Genomic DNA, 22,551 nt, shown 5'->3' with positions numbered 1-22,551 from the left:
CAAATTATTTCCCTTTTCATCTTGGCTCCTAGGAAGCTCAAAGATAGATTTGAAATTAAATTCTTTTCTCTTTATCCAGGCTTTTTGTTTTGTAAAGAGGGAAAGTATAAATATTTTTGTCTCCTCTCTCACATACTTAAGTTTTGTTTTTTCTTAAACACTGTATGTGTGTGTGTGTATGTATGTATGAATATATAATAGGTACATTCTAACTGTTGAAAATAAGATATATACATTTTCTAATTACCCACATGAATCATTCTCATTAAAAGAGCACTTGGAAAGGAGAGAAAAGCACACACACGAAAGAAAACAAAAATCCATCATAATTTGACAACCCAGGATTAAATAACCATTATTATCATTTATGGGAGGCTCTTCCGTATTTTATCCTGTGACCACACAAATACAAACAAATGTCTAAAAAATGGGCTTGTAACCACATTTAATTTTACTGGGAACTCCGTACTTCTTTTTGGAATTAGAAGGGCAAAGAAGTAAGTGTGTGCACATATCCAGAAAAAAAACATGCATGCCAGGAGCTCTAACTGCCTTTGGAAGTCACAGGTGAGCTGCAGCCACTGGGCAGCTTGTGGGTGGGGTCTGTGCTCATCTCCTTAGACCGGTGTGCGAGTTTCTGGCCCCTGTGGTCACCGTGCTCCGAATGTAGGAGCCTGGTGCTGATTTTTTTTGGTATTCCCCTAGGCCACTGGAAAAATGGATGAAAACCAGTTCGTGGCCGTGACAAGCACCAATGCTGCCAAGATCTTCAACCTGTATCCCCGCAAGGGGAGAATATCTGTGGGTTCTGACAGCGACCTGGTGATCTGGGATCCAGACGCAGTGAAGATCGTCTCTGCCAAGAGCCACCAATCGGTAAGGCTGGCATGGCAGGAGAAGAGTAGCATGGAGAGGGCGCGTGTGGGACCTGGTCAGGAGAGATGTGTGCCTGCCCCTCGTTTCAGGCCAGCAAGCCAGGATGGGTCACAAACCGTACCCAATTCTCAGTGACATTATATCTCAGCAGGTCACGGATGGGTCCGCAGGGGGCTGCTTCCAGCATAGTCCCTGTGCATGGAGGCACCATGTCTACACCAGTCCCTCCCACCATGATCGCTGAGGCGGGGGCCAGATCCTGGTCCCTGGAGTCCTGGCTCAGACAGCTTTCCTAAGAGAAGTGGTATAGGGCACTTCCTCTCACAGTACACTGTTCCAAGCCACCTCTGTGCTTGACTTTACCCAGGAGGCCAGGGAAGGTAGGGATCCCCCCCCTGCACCGAGAAGAAGGGAGAACGTGAAAAAAATTGGTCAGCAGCCCAGACAACTTCCTCATGAGGAGTTTCGTGTGGAGGATAATTAAACCCCAGTCCCTAAGGGAAAGGGCTGCATCCATGTTGGTAAAAATAGTTCATATTTTTAAAGCATTTATGTTTCAGGCAGTGAGCTTTTCATTCACTGAATCTCCGTATTCGTCCCCAAGAGGTAGGCACTGTTACCACCTGCATTGTATTGAGGAGGAAATAGGGGTGCAGAGTCAGTCATTCACACAGTGAGTAAATGGTGAAGTTAGGATTCAGACCCACATAGCTCTGGAATATAGACTCCAAACCGATGTCCTTGATGCTTTGCAATAATGCCTTGCACTTGGTGAATACATGGAGGCAGGAGAGGGAAATCCCATTTTTGGTGGGTATGGCTTCTGTTTAAACATTATGTCACATTACATCATTTCCTTTTGGGCTAGTGGAGACCTAAGGGTCATGGACCTCAGCCATTTACCCAGCCTGTCCGGGAGTGTCAAATGCAGTATCCCTGATAATTCCCGAGCTTCTCTTTGAACACCGCCAGTGACAAAATGTACATCCACACCAGGGCCTTTCTAAAGATTGATGTTTCTCTTTGCTGGGAAGTCCCGTCTCTACTTAGCAGCCATCTCTCTCCTGGGGCTTCTCCCCACCAGAGCTTACATGGAGCATTGGAAACCTTTTCTGGCCTCCCTGGGGCGTCCGTTATACTGAGGCTGAAGGCTGGGTCTCCAGCCCAGGAAAACTGTGTTCCTCCCCTCACCATTCTGTGACCGCACTAACGGCTTTGCCCCTCGCCCCATCTCTAGGCTGCAGAGTATAACATCTTTGAAGGGCTGGAGCTGCGCGGGGCCCCTCTGGTGGTCATTTGCCAGGGCAAGATCATGCTGGAAGATGGCAACCTGCACGTGACCCAGGGGGCTGGCCGCTTCATCCCCTGCAGCCCATTCTCTGACTACGTCTACAAGCGCATTAAAGCCCGGAGGAAGGTGAGAAGCTGTCTGAGCCTGGGGTGGGAGTGCAGGGGAAGGGGCCTGTGCCCCATTCCAGCATGAGACCTGGAGGGGTCTGCATGTCCTGCACCCACCTAGAGAAATTCACAGCGGTGATCTCTTCCCAAGATACACACAGATTTCATGGTCTAGAAAAAGGGGGTCTCCAAAACTTTTTGGCCCAAGAAACATTTTTCAAAATTTAATAATTCAAAATAATGTTCATATATTTAAAAAAAAAATAACTCTTGAAGGCTTACAGGGAGAATTAGCAGCCTACACCTACCCCCCACCCCCCAGTCTCATTTCTTCCATCCAGTGTTGCTCCACAGGGCAAATGTTTATGATCCTTTTAGCTAGTTCTGTGGTTCACATAAAATCTTGTTTATGTCCCTAATTTTGTTGATAGGCAGATAGATAGATAGATAGGCAGATGCTTATCTGTGTGTTTATGTATCTATCTCCATGTTACAGAGGGCTCTACTTGATAATAGGGGTGAGGTCCAGAAGTCTGTTTTTTCAGAGCCCCCTGCTACCGCCACACCAACTACAAGGTCTCTTCCAGTAAGACTAGGGATCTACAGGGGCGCCTGGGTGGCTCAGTGGGTTAAGCCCCTGCCTTCGGCTCGGGTCGTGATCTCAGGGTCTTGGGATCAAGCCCCGCGTCGGGTTCTCTGCTCAGCAGGGAGCCTGCTTCCTCCTCTCTCTCTCTGCCTGCCTCTCTGCCTACTTGTGATCTCTGTCTGTCAAATAAATAAATAAAATCTTTAGAAAAAAAAAAAAGACTAGGGATCTACAGAGTAGGGTTAGAACAATCCCGGGATGGGGGTGGAGTTTGATCCCTGGTCCCAACCTTATCTGTTGGAAGGCATACGCTCCTTGATCCACGTGGGATGGGCCAGCACCCAGCAGCTGGGAGAATGAGTCTTTAGTCATAGTGATGGCGAGCTGGGAGGCTGGGGACACTCACAGAAACTTCATACCCACACACCCAAGCCACTCCCAGACCCCCAGTGATCCCAGTGACTGGCCATCCCGCCTTTGAGTGTGGTCACAGGGAGGAGGAGGTTGCCAGCTCCACGTATGGTAACCCGTGTCTTCCGGCTGGCTGCCAGACTCCCTCCCTGAAGTCACCAGGCCAGCTCTGTTCTGCTCCCCCAGCCCTCACTGAAGGAGGTGCACCGTCTTGTAGGGCGTGTCTGTTTCCAAGGGCATTTGTCCTTTAGTCTGAATATCCCTGTAGCCTGCGCTTGCTTATTTTATGACAGTGTTTTATTTATTTTTATTTTATTTATTTTAAAGATTTTATTTGAGGGAGAGCGTGCCTGTGCAGAGGAAAAGGGAGAAGCAGACCTCCCGCTGAGCAGGGAGCCTGACTCGGTGCTCCCATCCCAGGACCTTGAGCTCATGATCTGAGTCCAAGGCACATGCTTAACTGACTGAGCCTCCCAGGTGCCCCTTAGGATGTTTTGTATCCCTGTACCGGTCCTACCCTCTTTATGAGTGCTCCTTTAAAGTTCGGTGGTACAGAGTTTCATTCCACACTCCGCTTGTAGCCTTCTAGAGAAGAGAATGGAACCGAAGCCTCCCATATACGCCAGGCCTTTATTTCCATTCCCTGCACCCAGGGAAATGATGATCTAGAGTTACTGGCCAAGCTGTTTGGGGAACGCGGCCAGAGACAGGGTCCCACCTGAGTCATGAGCATCTGCAAACGTGATGAGGGTCGCCCGTGTGCCTGCACCCCAGTTGCTCCCGGAGGGGAGGGCAGGCTCTGTGGCAGACGTGCCCGGCGTCTTACCGTGAGCTGCCCTGTCCTGACGGCCTCCTCCGGCTGCCAGGGGTCTGACCCAGGCCGAGGACTGCCCACCAGCGCGTGTCTGACAGACCGTGGGCCGCTCTGGGGCAGGCACGGTGTTTCGGGTGACCCTCCCCACACCAGGCCTAGCCCCGAGCATACCCAGGGGGCGTGGATGCTGGCTGGTCCCCCGGTCCCAGGACAGGTTCACAGCCACAGCGAGAGGCCAGCGGTCAGACTGCAGAACCTTGCAGTTTGTCAGCTCTGCCCTGAGGTGAGGCGCGTGTGGGTGGAGCTCCCGCCAAATCTCACACCACCAGCTCTCAGGCCCTTGGCCCAATCCGCTGCCCTTCCGGCTCCCTCCGCTTCCGGGTCTGTGGGCGGTCCTTCCACCTGTAGCGGCGTCTGTGGAGAAACGCTGCCTTCCACCAGCGTCGTCTGCCTACTCGTCGCGTCCCCCCTTCCCTCCGCCCCGCCCCACCACGGTCTCCTTTATTCCTTCAGAGAGAAGCTCAGCTACTGAGAGAACTTCCGCAACCTCTTCCGCTGTCACTATCCCCCGCACCCCCTTTATTGTCTGTGTCTTCTCCTTTCCTTAAAAATGACCCTATTGTTTCTATTATTTTCTGGCTCCCACCACACCCTGAATCCCCTGACTTCCCTCTGCTACCGAGCACAGACGGTAACTGTTGACAGAATCAAGGGTGATGGGCTTTCTCTGCTGCAGATGGCAGACCTGCACGCCGTCCCCAGGGGCCTGTACGATGGCCCGGTGTTTGACCTGACCACCACACCCAAAGGAGGCACCCCCGCGGGCTCCACCCGGGGCTCCCCCACGCGGCCCAACCCACCGGTGAGGAACCTCCATCAGTCGGGATTCAGCCTGTCCGGTGAGTGGGGCCAAGGGAGGAGAAGCGGGTGCTCCAAGCTGGCGGGTGTTGTGGGAGGGAGCCTGAGCCCGGACCACGGTCTGGGAGACAGTGGCTGGGGCCAGCAGGAGGCTTTGCCCAGTCAAAAAGGCGTCCCGGTGAGAAGGCAGGGTAAGGCTGGTTGAGGTTAAAGATCAGGTTAGAAGGATGACCAGTCCTGCTTAAGAGATCACAGCCTGCTGGGGTGGGGGCGAGATGCTTCCCATGAGGAATTAATGGTGACTTGCCACGTGAGACCGTGGGAGCTGTGCGTGGTGTTGTCCCGCCCCTGTGTGCCCAGAATAAAAAGAGAGCTTGGATTGCGGGGGCTTCTTCGAACCCGGCGTTTTTACCCTCCCCACCCTCTCCTCCTGAGGGTGACGGTGCTAACCTGCGCTGCCTTCGAGTAAATATTTAGCCCCGGCTGGCCGGACCTTTCCTCTCCTCTCCGCTTTAAGAACTGTTATTAATAGAAAATAATTACCCAGTTGCTCCATAACCATTCGTTTTCAAAGGGGGAGCAGTGAATGTCGATATGTGTCTCCACGATGAATAATTTCAGTGTGAGGGAAGCAAGACCACCCGAAGGTACAGGGAGAGGTAAAGAGGAGCGGATCTGGGGAAGGAAGAGAAGAGGAGCAAGGGATGGCGGAAGCCAGAGAGAGTCGAGGGGACGGACAGGGAGGGGGAGGAAGGCAGAAGGAAAAGGCTGCAAGTTTTGAGGCAGCGTTGCCATGGCTCACGTTATGATTGTCGCAAGTGACTTTTGTCAGGTTTTTTTTGGGGGGGGGCATTTGAATTGCTCCCTAACGTGTTGGCTGCTCCTCTGTGAATGGACGTGACGCATGTAAATTCTTTCGTGCTGAGGCTGTAGGGGCCCGAGCAGCACTGCACCAGATTGTGAGACCAGGGACAGGTTCCCCAAGCTCTCACAGCCTCAGTTGCTGCCTCTTTCAATGGGAACAATCCTAGTAGCTCCCTCATAGCAAAGTGGTGAGGATCAAGTGAGGTGTCCGAGGCGCACTTGAAACATTGCTTGTCGCGGGGAATGTGAGCAGCTGTTGCTTAGATCATTGGCCTTGTTTTTTTATTATTGTTCTTAATGATGCTGAGGGTCTGAAGGTATCTAGGTGAGAGCCTGGCTCTTCTTGATGCAAATGGATGTTCCCCAGGAGGGTGGATACAAAACGCCTGGAATGCTTGACAGACTAGAATGGAAGTTTCTTGGGAGATGAGGCCAGGAAGGCGCTTGCCATCTGATGCTCTGAAAATGAGTCCGGTTTCTTTCTTGTCCTCATCCCGTTCTCCCTTTTCTCTTTCTGGGAATGCATTGCCGACTGCAGGCACCCAAGTGGATGAGGGGGTCCGCTCGGCCAGCAAGCGCATCGTGGCACCCCCCGGAGGCCGTTCTAACATCACGTCCCTGAGTTAAGCGACCCCTCCCCAAAGAGAGGGGCAGAAGCAAGAAGAGATTTTTTTGAAGCCAAAATGGTACACCAATATTTAAGAAGGAAAGCGAATCCAAACGGTTGCGATCTAAAGAATCAATAAGCCTCAAGCCTTATGTTTCTCCAATGCTACACTCGCTTGCCTAGCTTTACAAATATTGCTTTGTTTTCTGTTCATGCATAGCTTTGATTGGTTTGACCCTGCCTCCCCGCATTTACATGCATGCAATCAGACAGGCTACTAAGGTAAAAGTCTGCTATATAGTGTTGAGAGCGTGTGTAGTGCTGCATTTTACGACAAGGGGACCGACAAAGCTGGGATGTCAGGAAAATCAACAAAGGGACATGGTCATTTGGGGTGAGGAGGTGGTGGGAGCCCAGAGTGAGGCGGAAGCCTCAGAGGGGCTGGGGTGGGATGGATGGGGGAGGCAGGTGGGTGGGTGAGCATAAGGGGGCTTGTGTATTGTGTCAATGAAGCACGTTTATTTCCATGGAAGATGGCTACTTGGGGCAGCCATTCTTCCTCACAGTCCCCGGGGTCTGTGGAGAAGGCAGGCAGTCTTCAGGTTCCAGACTTTGTCACATCCCTCCTAGATTTTATTCCTTTGAACATTTTCTTAAAACACCAAAACCCAACCATTACTTTCACCTGCTTGATCATGCCAGAGTTTGGTGGGGCCTCTTTCTCAGTGTTGCTTTCAAATTCTCTTTCCTGGGCTGGGAAGGAAGCGAGGAGAGCGGAAACCACCCTTCTCCTCTTTCCTGCCTGCCTCTTTGGTGCTCTTTCAAAGGCAGCGGCTGGGAGTACACACAGGCCCTCGGTGGGGAGGACAGCCACGGCCACACCCCTTCCTCTAACCAAGTGTTGGAGATCACCTCAAATTCTTGCATTCTTGCGGCTTTGCGAACCAATCCGGGAAGAGCAGCATGTGTCCGGCGTCCCAAGTTAGGACAAGCTGAGGCAGGGCCCCAGGAAGGGCTTCTCTTGCTGCTGATCAGTGATCTATTTATTCCGTCTCAAGATTCAGGCACATTGGTGATTGAATAGGATTTTTTGTTTGAAAACTTAAGTGCTTCGGTGTTCTCGAAGTTTTGCTCCCAACAGATGATCTCAGTTGAGACGGGAGCCAAGCAAGCATTTGGGAAAGCTAGTCTGTAGAGCTGGGGGGAACATTCTGGGGCCGTGGGTCTGCTTTTCAGCCCTGAACCATCTGTCTCCCTTTCCTTTAGCACATTCTCTGTGGGAGCTTTTTTTTTTCCCCTATAAAGCCTCCCAAGGTGAGTGGCAGTGACATGCGGTGTTGTGTGATGTGGCCCAGAATGGAAGTGGAGCTCAATGTCTGTTTTCTCATCCTGCCACTTCTGAAAATTCAATGTTGGGGAAAGTTCTCTGAGCCAGATGAGGATTTGTAGAACTAAGGCCCAGAGCTGAAAAAGTACATTCACCCTGGGATCAGATATCTGTGCTTGGGGGATCTGGCTGGTAGGACCCCTGACTGTGTGTACTAGGTACTTGGAAGAAAAAGAGCAGGCCTCAGACACCTTTCAGGTGCTCAGTAGAAGCCATTCTCTCTGACAGCAGTTTTCATAAGCTGAAGACTAGAGAAAAGGGAACGTGCGTGGCTAAAAAGGAATTTGGAAATAGCCAAGGAAGAGGATTTCTCCTAGCCATCTAATTACTATGAAAACAACCATTTCTTGTAATAAGGAATCTTGCTATTTTTAAGGCTTTTTCATGGTGCCTTTATTTTAAAGCAAACTTAAGGGGAGCATGTAGCTCTTGATTGATAACTCCGAAGATATGGGGGCCTGTCGTAGAACTCAGAGTGACAGTTTTGCAGGCAGAGGGAGATTGTCAGATCTGAAGCATGTACGTTATATACCTCAGTGGCTGGGCCATTCTGCAGGGATGTGTTGCAGTACCAGCCACAACCACCAGGTGGAGGAAAAGACAAAAAACTAGTGGGCGCGTCCTCTTGGGGACTGTCTACTCCTGCTTCCTAGCCAGAGTCCAGCTCCTCCCTCCATGACCTCTCTGTGCCATTACAGTAAGTCTTTCATGGCCACATTGGTCATCTGCACCACACTGGGACTGCTGAATGAAGCCTTCAACCAGAACTTCATATCCGACACAAGCTTTTCATGCTGTAGAAACCACCGCTAATGCCTTCCTGATGGGCAACATGATCTGGGAAAGCCTCCCTTTCTTCACTTACTACAAGTAACTTCCCAAGCATAGAGATTCCTAAGAATTGCACGAAAACTCCCTCTCTTTTCTTGACTTTGATTTCTTGTACCTTGTTACTTAAGTTAAAATTTATATTCAAATGTGTCCTATTCCATAAGATGCATCAAAGAGCCCTCCCTATAGAAGGGTTTAGGAAAAAAACATGATGCAAGTTACAGCTTTCGCAAAATTTGTGACATATCATCCATGTGTGGGAGGGCTTGCTGGACCTTCTCCTGCCCAAGCTTTCTTTTGCCATCTCGTCTGTTGGCCTGGCCCCTCTCTAAGGATGCCCTTGGCTTACTGCCCCCCCAACCCTCTCATGTTATTCCTTACCCAGATGGCAGTCCACTGGGGTTCTCTCTGGGATGGCCATAACCTTGGGCATTTGAGAAGGTATTTGTGGAATTGTTAGATCAGCCAACCCCGTAGAGGTGTTTCTTCTATTTCTGTTTTCTAAAAATGGCAGTGTTGTAGTCATCCTGAAAATAGATTTTCTTCAAAGACCAGTCACCCTTTGGCCTTTTTCCTCATGCCTACACCCAGAGTCACACTCTGCGGCAAAGGCCTTAATCCCAAGCCTGGACTTACACTCACCATGGGAGGCCCTTCCCAACAGGGCAGATGAACCCCTAGCTTTGGTTCTAGCCACAAGCTTCCCAGGCTTTCCCCCCTTGGAAAACTCCAGCTTGAGTCCCAGATATACCCCTGAGCTGTCCCGGGCAGCCAGCATTCATTGTACAAGTTCCCTCTTTGGAAAACGGTGTGTGGGTGTTCAGTTCTGTGTCCGGTGAATATGAACAGACCGTAAATCTCCCTGTGATCTGTGGTAGCTGTGAGGCAGCTCTGGAACGTGAAGAGCTGTTTGGTTTGAACCGTGAAGAAAACTGTGTTTTGAGTTTAGCTGAGATTAAAGAGAAGTTCATCAAGTGACTGTTAATGTACACCTGGTTATTAAAATAACTATGAAATTACGGATGTGGTCATTCTTCTGTACGCGACGTGCCGTTTCACCTACAGTATCAAAACTGGACAATAAAACTGACATGGTTGATGAGAGGGGCAGATTCGATGACAACAAGAGGTTTCCTAAGGAAATTTGGGGGGTTTCTATCTTACCAGTTGAGGTTGAGTTTTGTTTTGGACACCAAGTTTGGTGACTGTTACTGAAACTTAGAGTAACTGAAGTTTTTCTGGGGATTGTCTCATGTAAAATGAATCACCATTTGAGATAAAGTCTGTCTGAGTCCGGTACAGATCCTGAAAGGGTTTCTTGGATCTCTTTGTTTTTTTGTCATCCCCTTAAAGATTTTCTGCTTCTCCCTAAAAGTCTGGACTTTGAGAAAATTCAAACTAAGCATTTTCCAAGGTGTATATATGTTTTTTTCAAACTATATTCTTTCTGTTGTTGTTTTTAAGATTTTATTTATTTTTTGAGAGAGAGCCAGAGAGAGACCATGGGTGGGGTGTCGGGTGGGGTGTCTAAGGAAAGGGAGAAGCAGACTCCCCACTGAGCAGGGTGCCCAACTTCTGGGCTCGAACCCAGGACTCAAAGACTTAACTGACTGAGCCACCCAGGCACCCCTCAATGTATATTCTTTAACATATTGATCCCAAGTTGTATAGGAGTGTTGGAAAGGATTATTTACTAAACTACTCTGACAGATGTGAAGTCCTATTATTAAGTTAAAAGCTATGAGAAATCTAAGCCTTTCAGAATTTATCCTGTTGAAGGTTCTCAAACTTTTTTTTGGCTGCGGAACCCTTTTATATCCTCTTTAAACATTCCAGTGAACCTATTATCCAAACTCTCTTTGGGATCCACTTCTGTATTCATTGGGATGCTTCTCATTGCAAATGGCAGACTACTGTATGCACAGAAATTTTTTGAAAAGGGTAAAGTCTGGTGTAATGAGAACTTCAGGGATACAATTAGGTTGACTGAAACATAGTTGGGTCTAGAACGTGGTTTCTCTTAATCTCTTAGCCCCGCTTGCTTTCAGTAAGTGCTTCTTTGGAAAACTTTTGGCTATGGGAACAGAACTGGCCATCGGTGTCCACAGGTTTTCATTTTGCCTGCCTAGCAACTCAGGGGAAGGAGATAGACTCCCTCACTAGTTACAACCAAAGAGACCCATTCCGGTTGGCCTGGCCTGGGACCTGTGTTCACTGCAGGGCTAGGCACCCTGGCCAGGGCACTGAGACTCTTGAGCCCTCATGTGCCTAGCCCCAGAGCCACGTGTAGCCTGAGGACTCAGGATCACCCCCAGAACAACCAATTTATGATACCAGATTTGGATACCAGGTGGCAAAACCAGCAGATGGCCATGGTACCTTTCTCAAGCCTGCAGGGCCTGAGTGAAGAGCCTGTGTGTAGGTTGGAGCAGGTAGAGATGGGGATCAGAGAATGCTGTTTTCTTATTCATTGCTTGTATGTGTCAAGAACCCTACTTCTGTAGAACAGTGCTGTCAGTACAGGAGCCTGGAATGATAATAACTTTCAACCTCGAAGCTTAGAAAACATCAAATGCTACTCTCAGCACATAATTATTTCAGTTTGAGGTTCAAGGTTTGACCCACAGTCTCAGTTTGCAGCTTGAACTCAGGATTGGTAAAATATCTGTTCCAGCTCGGGACAAAGGCAGCAGCTGAGCTCTGCTTAGGATTAGAGTGGGTTCAAGGGCATGGGCAGAGCTTAACTAAAGTGAACTCAGGTTGCAGGATTTACAAAGAGATGAAACCATGTTAAAAAAAAAAAAAAAAAAGTCGTGAAACAGACACAGTGACTTTCACACATCTGTGGGCTAGAACTTTTTGGGGGCGGAGTCATACCTGACCAGGTGGGGGATGAGAACACTGAACAGGCATATAAAGGTCTCTCTTTGAAAAAGAAACAGGTTTCGAAGAACTTCCTGGAATCAGCTCTGCTACCATCAAACCATCACAAAAGGGACACCAACCATGAGTAGGACACGGGGGATGGAAGGGCCAAAGCAATTGACTAAAATGAGATCACAAACTTAAGGCCAGCACTCTTCAGAATCAAGAGTTCTGGATCTTGCCATGTACTCAGTTGGCTACTGGGAACAAAACAGGACCCCTGACATGGCCTGGACAACAGGTCACTTAGCATTTAGGACTTCGGAGCTCACATGACTTAAAAGAGGGTACTGATTTCAGGACAAGCCCAGGGAACCAGCTGGTCTACTGGCCACTTAGCTTCTGTGGGCCTAAGGGGAAGTTGTTTCCAGCTACAAGGATCCAGAGCTGCCTGTGACCCTCCTGTCCCCATCTACCTATTGTCCTGGTATATGGGATGGGACAGGATGAAGATACTGAAGGGTAGCGAGGCACAGTGCTGTAAAAGAGGGGCATGGGCTGTCATGGACAAGATCAGAGCAGAGGGCAAAATCTGGAACTCCTGCTGTGCTCCCTGATGTGTGAATGCTCAAGGGGTCAGACTTTTAGTTTCTCTATTGGTGGATCAGTTAAATTATGCTGTATTCCACCATTCTAGGACATCATCTCTAATACCAGCATGTTCCTGGCCAAGGACGGTGCTCACAGTGGGAAATGGAAGTAGGAACAAATAATTTTGGGCACCTACAGACCTACCTCCAGGAAAAAAAGTGACACAGCTGAGAAGCACCAGTGGCTTACTGTATACAGAAGATGTTTTAATACACCAAGGCACATTTACATTCTAGCGACAGAAGCACATGTTTCCCACCCAGTGGCTTCCTGTTCACAACAGTGCAGATCACTGAAGTTTGGCTTTCGAACCTCAGCATTTAACATCAGTCAGACACACTGAGCTTGTAAGAAAGAGCAATTGCAGGAGGACAGTGGGAAACAATGTTGTGTAGACAAGGCAGGCACGACTGGCTACTGAAACAAACACGATGTGTTGCATGCCTTTGCCTTTTCGTCTGGCTGGCGAACAAAAGGTTTAGCATGACTGTACCGTGGAAAGCAGCAAGACTGCTTCCTGCCAGCTCTATCAGCATTCTTTCTCCCGAGCTATGTACTTGCCCATCCAATCTAGAGAAGCTATGATGATCTACAGCCCACTAGTTTCCGGTTCAAACTTTCCTATCACAAGAAGCTTCACTACGAATTAATGACCATAATTCACTTAGCAGGGCTTTGTGTGGCTGGACACTTATTGCTGCCCTAGCAATGATCCCAGCCAGAACCAGGGCTGTCCTTGAGATGTGTCAGCCATTAGCAGAGTATTTACTTCCATGGAGTTCAGGGCATGGGCAGGGTGGCAGGACTGGCGTGCCCTCTCACCCCCCAGCCACTGGGAGGGGGGTCACAACTCCAGGGGGTGGGTGACCCAGCTATAGTGTAAGAGTTGTTATAACCTGGATATTTCTGGACTTGTTTAGACTTTTCTAGACTTTTCAGGGGCTCTTAGAAGGGAGGAAGCAGTTAGAAGGAGATGGGAGAATACCAGGCAAAGGGTGGCAATACTCGGCCTATTTTCTAAAATTCTGAGCCCCAAGCCTTGCTTGTCATCTCATTGCTGAGACATGTTCTGGCTGGTTTGGGTAGGAACTCTGGGCCCAAGTTAAGGAATAAAACCGAAGAAGCTAATACCAACATCTAGCAATCATGGTACAGATTTAGGCCTCCTTTTGGTTTCTGGAAACCTTTTTGTCCTAATGTTGAAAATGGGTGGTGGTGGGAGATGCTTACAGTCAGCTGTTGGGCGCTTTCAATATGGTTCTTTCTCATTCTAACTAGAAACACATTGTGGGTCTGTAACCTGATTGGGACTGAGAATCCATCTTACCACTCTGAGGCTGTGCTGTTTGGTTGGTGTGTCCACAGTTCCTGAATGTCCACAGAGGTGCCTTGGGCACAACAGGAACTCACTGGACATAAAAACTAGGGGCTCACACTACATAGATGTTATGGGGTTCCTGTACTGTTAAACATTGTATAGATGTGAAATGGCACAGATGGCCGGCTCCCTTCCCCATGCAAAGCCCCCTGATCCCATGGCCCCATGGCAAGTGTTTCCTGAAGTCTTTCCTCAAGGATACATACAAGGTCACAGCAAGAGGAGGGACCAGGTGACTGGAGAGACAATTCCACAGCACATCAGGACTTGAGGCAAAACACATGGAAGATGCAAGATGGTAAACCATGCCAGTGGCCCCTGACACTCCTGGAGTGACCAGCCTGGAACAGAACCCGGGTCACCTTCCCCTTCCTCTTTCCATACATAATCAGAAATGGAGTCGGAGCCAGTGCGTAATTTGTAGCTTTCGGAGAAAAGCAAAACAGCACGGGAAAAATAGTATGTGGGAAATGTAGAAAAAAAAAAAGTCAAACAGAAGAAAAGAGCTGGTTTTAATTCTTAACAAAAATGTGGTTGCTCTTAAAGTAGAGACACACTATTCACAGTTCTGCCAGAAATTCTGGGCCTGTTAACTCAGCGAGGAGGAAATCCTGGAGGCCAAGTTAAAATCCAGCATTGGCTTCCGACCCGTGTTTAATTGCCCGAGTGCTGCTTCCCTCCTTGGTGTGGCAGGTGTGGGATCTGTTACTTCTGCCTGGTTTCTTGGTCTGCTCTTCCCTGTTGCCTGCTTTCTGCCATATAGGCAAGGCCCTGTCTGTAAGGACGAGGTTTAGGTGGCCTGACTACATCTTCTAGTTCTCTTATTCCAGTCTATAAAGGCATGTATAATCTGAAACACATTTTGGTTCATCTGATACTGGCCAAAAATGAGACCAGAAATAAAAGACAAAATAAACCCTCACATGGTGATTCGCTTCATTACTGGAAGGTGGCTCACTGTACTGGGCTTTGCTGAGAAAGATTCCCACCATGGTGTGGGTAATTTAAAGGGGTTTCTAAGTGTAAATTTTCCTCTCTTCCAAATTCCCCTCCCATTCTACTCAGACTGTAACCCCTGTATAGGTAAGGGAGAGCTTGATTACTAAAAGGTGGACATGGTCTCAGTGTGACAGTAAGATTCTCTGATCTCTCCAGTCAGAGTCTCTGATAAGAGGACAATTCACTCTCAAGGCTAGGAGGTGAGCGATATGCTGATAACTGCTTTACAACCAGCTTACGGGGGCTGGGAAGGTGGGGAGCCTTGATTTGAAGCATTTGCCCATTTCTGTGATGTAAATATCACCAGTGTTTACCAGTCATGACCAGTTTCAGCTCCCCAGCTTCACATCTCTGTCCAGGGAGATGGGAAGGACATGCTTACTGGGCTCTTGCTGGCTTACTGGAGCTGACAGGGTGTGCTGATTCCAGAATGCCGCTAGAAGGCCTCAGAAATCTGTTACGTCTAATCCGCTCCCATTCATTGCTTCCTGATTGAATTCCTTCTCTCTCCTCAGTCAGATGCGGGCTCTCTGCCCCTCTAAGACATTTTCTAGCTCTGAAGAGCCTTACACAGTCATCGGCCACCCGTCAGTGTCCATTTGCCCATTTATCACAGTGTAGTTAGAATGAGTGGAAAAATAAATCTACATCTAAATATTCCTTTTAGAATAAAGATAAAGGCTGCGTGGAAAAACAGAATGGTAACAGTAGAAAGGGAGAACAGAGCTCCTCTTGTATAACCCTCTCATTTAGGTGAATGACCCAAAGCAAAGACCATAGAGGAAGTGACTTGCTCAAGGCAACGTAGTTAATTCGTGGTGAAACGAGGTCCCAGGAGACCTGGAACTCTGTCTCTGGAACTCATGCTGCCTCCTCCCAAAGGCGTTCATACACATTTTCTAAGGTGTGTGAGGTGTGGAGAGGTGAGAACTACTGTCAGCAATTCCTGGCCTGAGGTGGCAGGAAAGGTCCCAAGCAGAAGATGCGGAGGACTTCACTTCTTATTCTGACCATTCTCCTCTTGAGGGTCTTTGGTTTGTTCCAAGGCTAGATTAGCCGGTCTTCTATTAAAGTCCCTTTTTACTCTTAAAAGAGAAAAGAAAAAAGAAAAACAACCGGGACTTATCATTGAAAAGAAAAAGAAGTGATTTAAGCTTTGAAATGACAGAATTAGGCCCCACAATTTATAATGCAGCATGACACAAGGAAACCATCTTAAACATGTCACCAATTTTAAGTGTTTTGGTCCCATTCCTCTGCTCTTCCCTGAGACCGAAACTTGATGCTAAGCTAACTTACCTATTGCAGTTTTTGAAATCTCATATAGGGGGAAAAAGACTTCTAAATTTTCCAATCTTTCTATTATGGATATGTATCATTTTTTATGTGAGAAAAAATTAGAAAGTGTTAAAAATCAGTTAAGGCTCTGCAGGTAAGTCTGGCTGAAGCATCCATCATCCTCTGGGCTGCTGTTGAACCAAGGCTTACTTACTTTTCTCTGTTGAAAATGATGAACTCCTTCTGGACAGACTCCAGATGCTCTTGAAGAAGGCACGTCTTCTGGGGGAGCAGGTGGGAGTGGGGGAGAGAGAAAGAGATGCAGTTAGCGGATCGGGGGGAGCCTCAAACAGCCAGGAACCCCCTGTGTGTTCACTGGCTCAAATCTCAAAAGCACAAGGGTATCTTCCAAAAGAACACTATCTGAAAATGTGTGGCAGAAGACCCCAATCAGAGTAGTAGGGGCACAAATAAGGAAGAAACAGCCAGAGGATAAAACATGGCAACTCTGTTCCCCACAGCAAGGAAGATGTGGGTTATGGCCACAGAAATCTGAAATCTGAAATCTGTTACTTCTAATCCACTCCCATTCATTGCTTCCTGATTGAATTCCTTCTCTCTCCTCAGTCAGATGGGGGCTCTCTGCCCCTCTAAGAAATTTTCTAGCTCTGAAGAGCCTTACACAGTCATCAGCCACCCGTCAGTGTCCATTTGCCCATTTATCACAGTGTAGTTAGAATGAGTGGAAAAATAAATCTACATCTAAATATTCCTTTTAAAATAAAGATAAAGGCTGCATGGAAAAACAATGGTAACAGTAGAAAGGGAGAACAGAGCTCCTCTTGTATAACCCCATTTTGAGAACAAGAGTAAGTATAGCAGAGTCTCCGTTCTCCCTTTTGTCTTGCTCCCCTTTCCACTCCTTGATGTCTCTCAGCCTCTCAGCCCATGAAGAAACAATGGCTTCGAGGTGGGTGGGGATGAGGGTTTACTGAGCTGGTTGCTTACTCGTCAGTCATCTCCTGGAGGGTCTACTTAGATTTAATGAACCATCTGGAAACATAGTTCTAGGGGAATGTTCCCTTCAACAACTGTGCTGGGGTTGATTAACAGTACCTCATGCACAGTGAGCAAAATCTTTATTTGTGACTTTTCCACAGACAGGCAAAACATTTGCTTTGACAGTATTATCCAGCTTTTAACATCTTTTGAAGACTTTTCCATCCTAATGAGGAAATTTACCCTCAAAATGGTGATAATCATCAAGCCCAGGACAGTGTCCCACTCAGATCGAATATTTTACAAGCCTACAATAAAATACTTCCAAATGACTTCTGAAGAAAAAAATATTCCCAGATGAAAAGATATTTATTCACTCATTTTTTTTAAATCTAAGAATTAAGAAATAGTAAGTCTTCAAGTACTGGAGAATTTTCTTTCCTGAGTGAATGTTTAGGTGATAGAAGAGGCAAATGAAAAGGAGAAGACATTTCAGAGGAGTGGGGAGGGGAGCAAGACAAAAGGGAGAAAGGAGACTCTTCTATACTTACTCTTGTTCTCAAAATGGGGTATTTGTAACCCTGAGGGTTTCTAGTGTCAGTCATGGGGGACATGAAACTATGGAGTGAATACAATCTGATAGAGCTTCTCGGCAGCAGTTTTACCCCAAGATTTTTATTTAAAAATTTATATTTTATATAAATAAATATATGTAGCTTATACATAGTGTCCCAAGAAACATCTTTATAAGAAGTGTTGTTTTTCACCTGGTTTTATTGAGATATAATTGGTGCCCAGCCCTGTATAAGTTTAAGGTGTATGGCATAATGACTTGATTTTCATATATTGTGAATTACAAGTTCAGTTAACCATTTACTGGCCTGTTGATTAACAAAGAAAAAAGAAAAAATGGTTTCTCCATTTGATGAGGACTCTTAAAGTTTACTGTCTTCACACCTTCCTCTAGATCATATCCCAGTGTGAGGTGCAGCTGTCATGTTGTACGTCACACGCCTGGAGTTTACTTATCTTGTAACTGAAAGTTTGTACCTTCTGACTGCCTTCACCCAATTACCCAAACCCCGTCCCCCGTGTCTGTTTCCCAAAATGTGATCTCTTTTCCTATGAGTTGGTTGGTTGGGTTGATTCCACATACAACTGAGACTGCACAGTGTTTGTCATTCTATCTGACTTATTTCCCTCAGCGTGACACCCTCCAGGTCCATCCATGTTGTTGCAAATGGCAAGACTTCCTTCTCTTTAAAGAATGAATTGATACTAATGTGTGTGTATGTGTGTGCGTGAGCATACCACACCTTTATCCATCCACCCATCCATATCTCCATGCCTCGGCTATTGTAAATAATGCCACAGTGAACACAGGAGTACAGGTATGTCTTCAACACAGTATTCGTGTTTCCTTCCGATATAACCCCAGAAGTGGAAATTCTGGGTCATAGGGTAGTTCTGGTTTTAATTTTTGAGGGAAGTTCCACACTGTTCTCCATAGTGGCTGCACCAATTTACAGTTCCACCAACAGCGTTTAAGGGTTCCCTTTTCTCCACATCCTGGACAAAACTTGGTATTTCTTATCTTTTTGATGATGGCTATTCTATCAGTTGTGTGTGGTTTCAATGTGCATTTCCCTGATTAGTGATGTTGAGCACCTTTTTGGGTACCTGTGGGCCTTCATATATCTTCTTTGGAAAAATGTCTATTCACGTCCTTTCTCCTTTTTTCAATTGGATTATTTGCTGTTTTTGCTTGTTTGTTTTTTTGGTTTGTTTGTTGCTTTTGAGTTCTATGAGTTTTATATGTTTTTGGATAATAACACCTTATGAAATATATGATTTTCAAATATTTTTCTTATTTAATAAGTTGTCTTTTTATTGGTGAATTCCTACTTGTTTATTTTGTCCTGGTGCTTTAGGTATTATATCCAAAAAATCATTGCCAAGGCCATTGTCAAGGGGCTTTGTTCCTACCTTTTCTTCTAGGAGTTTTACGGATTCTGGTGTTATATTTAACTCTTTAATCCATTTTGAATTAATTTTAGGGAGTTAATTTTTGCAAGATATAAGGATCTGGTTTCATTTTTTTACAGGGGAATGTCCAATTTTCCCAGCACCATTTATTGAAAAGACTGTCTTTTCTCCATTGAGTATTCTTGGCTCCCATGTCAATCAAATATTAGTTGATGGTATTTGGATGGGTTTATTTCTGGGCCCTTGATTCTATTACATGTGTCTGTTTCTCTCCAAGTACCATACTGTTTTAATTAATATAACTTTGTAGTATAGCTTGAAACAAGGACTTATGATACTTCCTGCTTTGTTCTTCTTTCCCAGGGTTGCTTTGCCTATTTGGGGGTCTTTGGTGGTGCCATATAGATACTATGATTTTTTTGTTCTACTTCTGTAAAAAATCCCATCAGAATTTTAATAGGGAATGCAATGAATCTATAGATGGCTTCAGGTAGCACAGACGTTTTAACAATATTAATTTTTCCATTCATGAATACAGGATTTCTTTTTATTTATATGTGTTGTCTTTAATTTCTTTCATCAATGTCTTGTTGTCTTTTTATTAATGCAGTCCTACTTGTTTATTTTATTCCTGGTGCTTTAGGTATTATATCTAAAAAATCATTTATAATACAGGTATTATATCCTAGGAAATAATTTAGGTATTATATCCAAAAAATCAGATTTCTTTTGGTTTTCAGTACAGATATTTTTCACCTCCTTGGTTGAATTCATTCCTAAGTATTTTACTGTTTTTTGATGCTCTTGTAAATGGTATTGATTTTTTTCCAGATAATTCGTTGTCAGTATATAGAAATGCTACTATATGGTAAATTGGTACCCTGCAATTTCACTGAATTCATTGATTAGATCTAAGAGTTTCTTGGTGAAGTTTTTATGATTTTCTATATATAAAGTCATATCATCTTCAAATAGGCAATTTTACTTCTTCCTTTCCAATTTTGATGTCTTTTATGTCTTTTTGTTGCTTGATTGCTCTGGCTAGGACTTCAGTGCTTTGTTGAATAGGAGTGATGAGAGTGGGGACCCATGTCTTGTTCCCGATCTTAGAAGAAAAGCTTTCAGTATTTCATCACTGAGTATGATGTTAGCTGTGGGCTCATTATATATGGCCTTTGGTAAGGTATGTTCCTTCTACTTAATTTGTTAGGAGTTTTTAATCATGAATAGATGTTGAATTTTGTCAGATGCCTTTTCTGTGTCTCTTGAGATGATATGATTTTCTCTCTCAATTCTATCAATGTGATGTATCACACTTATTGACTTGCATATGTTGAACCATCTATGCATCCCAGGGATATATCCCACTTGAGTAAATGTGCCTTTTAATGTACTGCTGAATTTGGTTTGCTAGTATTTTATTGAGAATTTTTGCATCTGTATTCATCAGGGATGTTGGCCTGACGGTTCCTTTCCTTTTCATGTCTTTTTCTGGCTTTGGAATCAAGGGTAATGCTAACCTCATAAAAGGAGTTTGGGGATTTCCCCTCCTCTTTGATTTTTTGGACAAGTGTGAGAAGGATTAATGTTTATTCATCTTTTAAAGTTTGGTAAAATCACTTCTCGGCCTTTTGGCTAAGATCAAGTGTAAAAGTTCGGTAAAATTCACCAGTGAAACTGTCTGTTCTGGGCTTTTTTTTGCTAGGAGATTTTTGATTACGGACTCGAATTCCTTACTAGTAATTGATCTCTTCAGATCTTTAATTTCCTTCCTGATTCAGAATTGATAGGTTGTATGTTACTAAGAATTTTTCTTAGTAAAAAAAGCCCATTTTTTTTAGGTTGTCCTCTTTGTTGTGTATATAGTTGTTCATAGTGATTTTTTTTGCTCCTTAGCATTTCTATGCTCTTAGAGAGAGGCATTGTAATGTTTTTTCTTTCATTTATATTTTACTGATTGGGTCCTCTCTTTTTTTACCTTGATTAATTGAGCTGAAAGTTGGGGTTTCTTTTTTCTTTGAGAATAGTTCGCCGTGGTTTTTTTTTTAAACTTAAAGTATTACAAAAAACATAAATACAGAAACATATATATTATCTAATATTTTACATATAAAATATTTCATATGTTTATATATGTATATATTTTATGCATAATATATATCATTGTATTAAAATATATGTAAATTTGTGTAATATGTTTATGTTTATTTATATGTCTATATAGAATATATATAAACAAAACATTTACGTAAACATATATAAACATTTATATACATATATGGACATATAAAATGTTACTTAAAATATAACATAAAAGATACATTTAAAAAATATTTTTAACCTTACAAATCAAGATTAAAATCAACTAAAATGTAGAAATCCATGTGAATTTTTTTCTCTACCACCGAATTCTGTTTTCCTTAAAGATATAAAATAGACACTCCGAGAGGAGTTTATGAGCTGGTACTGCAGACCCCATGAGTTGCCCCTCACCCACCCACACCGACCCCATGAGTTGCCCCCCACCCACCCACACCGGTCCTTGAAACATTCACGTTCAACATGTTCTCTTTCCTCTGCTTTAGGTGAAAAAGTTTAAGAAGTTCAGTGACATGGATAAGTCAACAACAGTAGCCAGAAAGAGATGATGAGGGAAAGGAGAGGGAGGCAAAGAGAGTGGAAGGATGAATGGGTCTTATGTGACTGAGAAGGAAAAGGTTGGTTAGAACTCTTTGAACCTGCTTCTCAGAAATGAGCAGAGCTGATGGCTATTATACTGGTATGCATGGAGATGGCAACAAAAGTATCTCAAGGGTTTGCAGCAGGTGGAAATCTCAGGAGGTAGTAGAAGAGAACTTTGATCATTCGCCTCAACAGCAGACCAGCTAGGTGGTGTGTCTGTCTTTTTGGTTCTATACTTGAAAGTTGTTGATGAGCAGAGAGGAATGAAGGGAGAATATTCTGGAAGCAAAGAAGTAGAGGCATCTGACATAAATAGGAGCAAAAGTAGGGACATGGGAAAGAAAGAAGATAGGAGTTAGGATGTAGAATGGAAGAGTAAAACATAATAATTAATCATTTTGCCGAACACATTACATGTACTAATTGACTCAGAACAAGTCTATGAAATGGGTGCTGATATCAATTCCATTTTATAAATGAGAAGACGGGAGGAAAGGGAAAACTGTAATGCTTTGCTTTATTTAGTCGTATCCTGGACTGCAACCTTAGCTGCATATATAGAATCACCTGCAGAACGTTTCAGATACTGATGCCCAGGCCACACTCCCAGATTCAAATGTTACTGACCTTGGGTGGCACCCAGATACCAGTATACTAAAAAAGTTTTCCTATATGGGTTAAGTGTGATGCTCAGGTTGAGAAGCACTAATGCAATAGGGACCCAGAGGAGAAGTCTAAGGGGTCATATGATAAGCTGTCAGCCTTTTACAAATTCATAGCTTAACACAGTTATTTGTTAATATGCCTTCCTAAAATCATCTTACTTCCTCCTCAGATTGATCATATAGGTCCTATTACTGTTCCTTTTTTTTTTTTTTTAATATAAAGGAATCAACGCTTACAAAGGATTCCTGAGTTAATGTTTAAGTCATTACATTTAAAAGGATCATATAGCTGTTTGGGAAGTAACCACTACACACTGCCTCATCCAGTCAGAGTAGGAAGCATTCACAAGAGATGATAGCTCTTACTGGAGAGAGGGGACAGGCACTCTCTAACAGATTTTAAACAGTCTATTGAA

The 22,551-nt window shown here is 45.0% G+C and overlaps 2 protein-coding genes across 5 annotated transcripts in view; one reads left to right on the top strand and one right to left on the bottom strand.

Moving 5' to 3' along the window:
• DPYSL3 (dihydropyrimidinase like 3) overlaps positions 1-9,651 on the top strand; it is a 108,730-nt gene extending 99,079 nt beyond the window's left edge. For both annotated transcript variants that reach the window (XM_059174977.1, XM_059174978.1), the window contains exons 11-14: positions 706-876; positions 2,114-2,293; positions 4,822-4,984; positions 6,346-9,651. In XM_059174977.1, coding sequence (XP_059030960.1) covers positions 706-876; positions 2,114-2,293; positions 4,822-4,984; positions 6,346-6,434 — 603 coding nt within the window. In that variant the 3' untranslated portion in view covers positions 6,435-9,651. The remainder of the gene's footprint in view (positions 1-705; positions 877-2,113; positions 2,294-4,821; positions 4,985-6,345) is intronic.
• A 2,682-nt stretch (positions 9,652-12,333) lies between these two features.
• STK32A (serine/threonine kinase 32A) overlaps positions 12,334-22,551 on the bottom strand; it is a 135,412-nt gene continuing 125,194 nt past the window's right edge. For 2 of the 3 annotated variants that reach the window (XM_059174974.1, XM_059174976.1), the window contains 2 exons: positions 16,018-16,085; positions 12,334-15,610 (listed from right to left, as the gene is read on the bottom strand). In XM_059174974.1, coding sequence (XP_059030957.1) covers positions 15,520-15,610; positions 16,018-16,085 — 159 coding nt within the window. In that variant the 3' untranslated portion in view covers positions 12,334-15,519. The remainder of the gene's footprint in view (positions 15,611-16,017; positions 16,086-22,551) is intronic. The other variant, XM_059174975.1, reaches the window with a different exon arrangement.

This window comes from Mustela lutreola, chromosome 5 (genome assembly GCF_030435805.1).
Source record: "Mustela lutreola isolate mMusLut2 chromosome 5, mMusLut2.pri, whole genome shotgun sequence".
In the NCBI taxonomy this organism is placed as follows: Eukaryota; Metazoa; Chordata; class Mammalia; order Carnivora; family Mustelidae; genus Mustela; species Mustela lutreola.
This window is presented reverse-complemented; position numbering and strand designations above follow the sequence as displayed.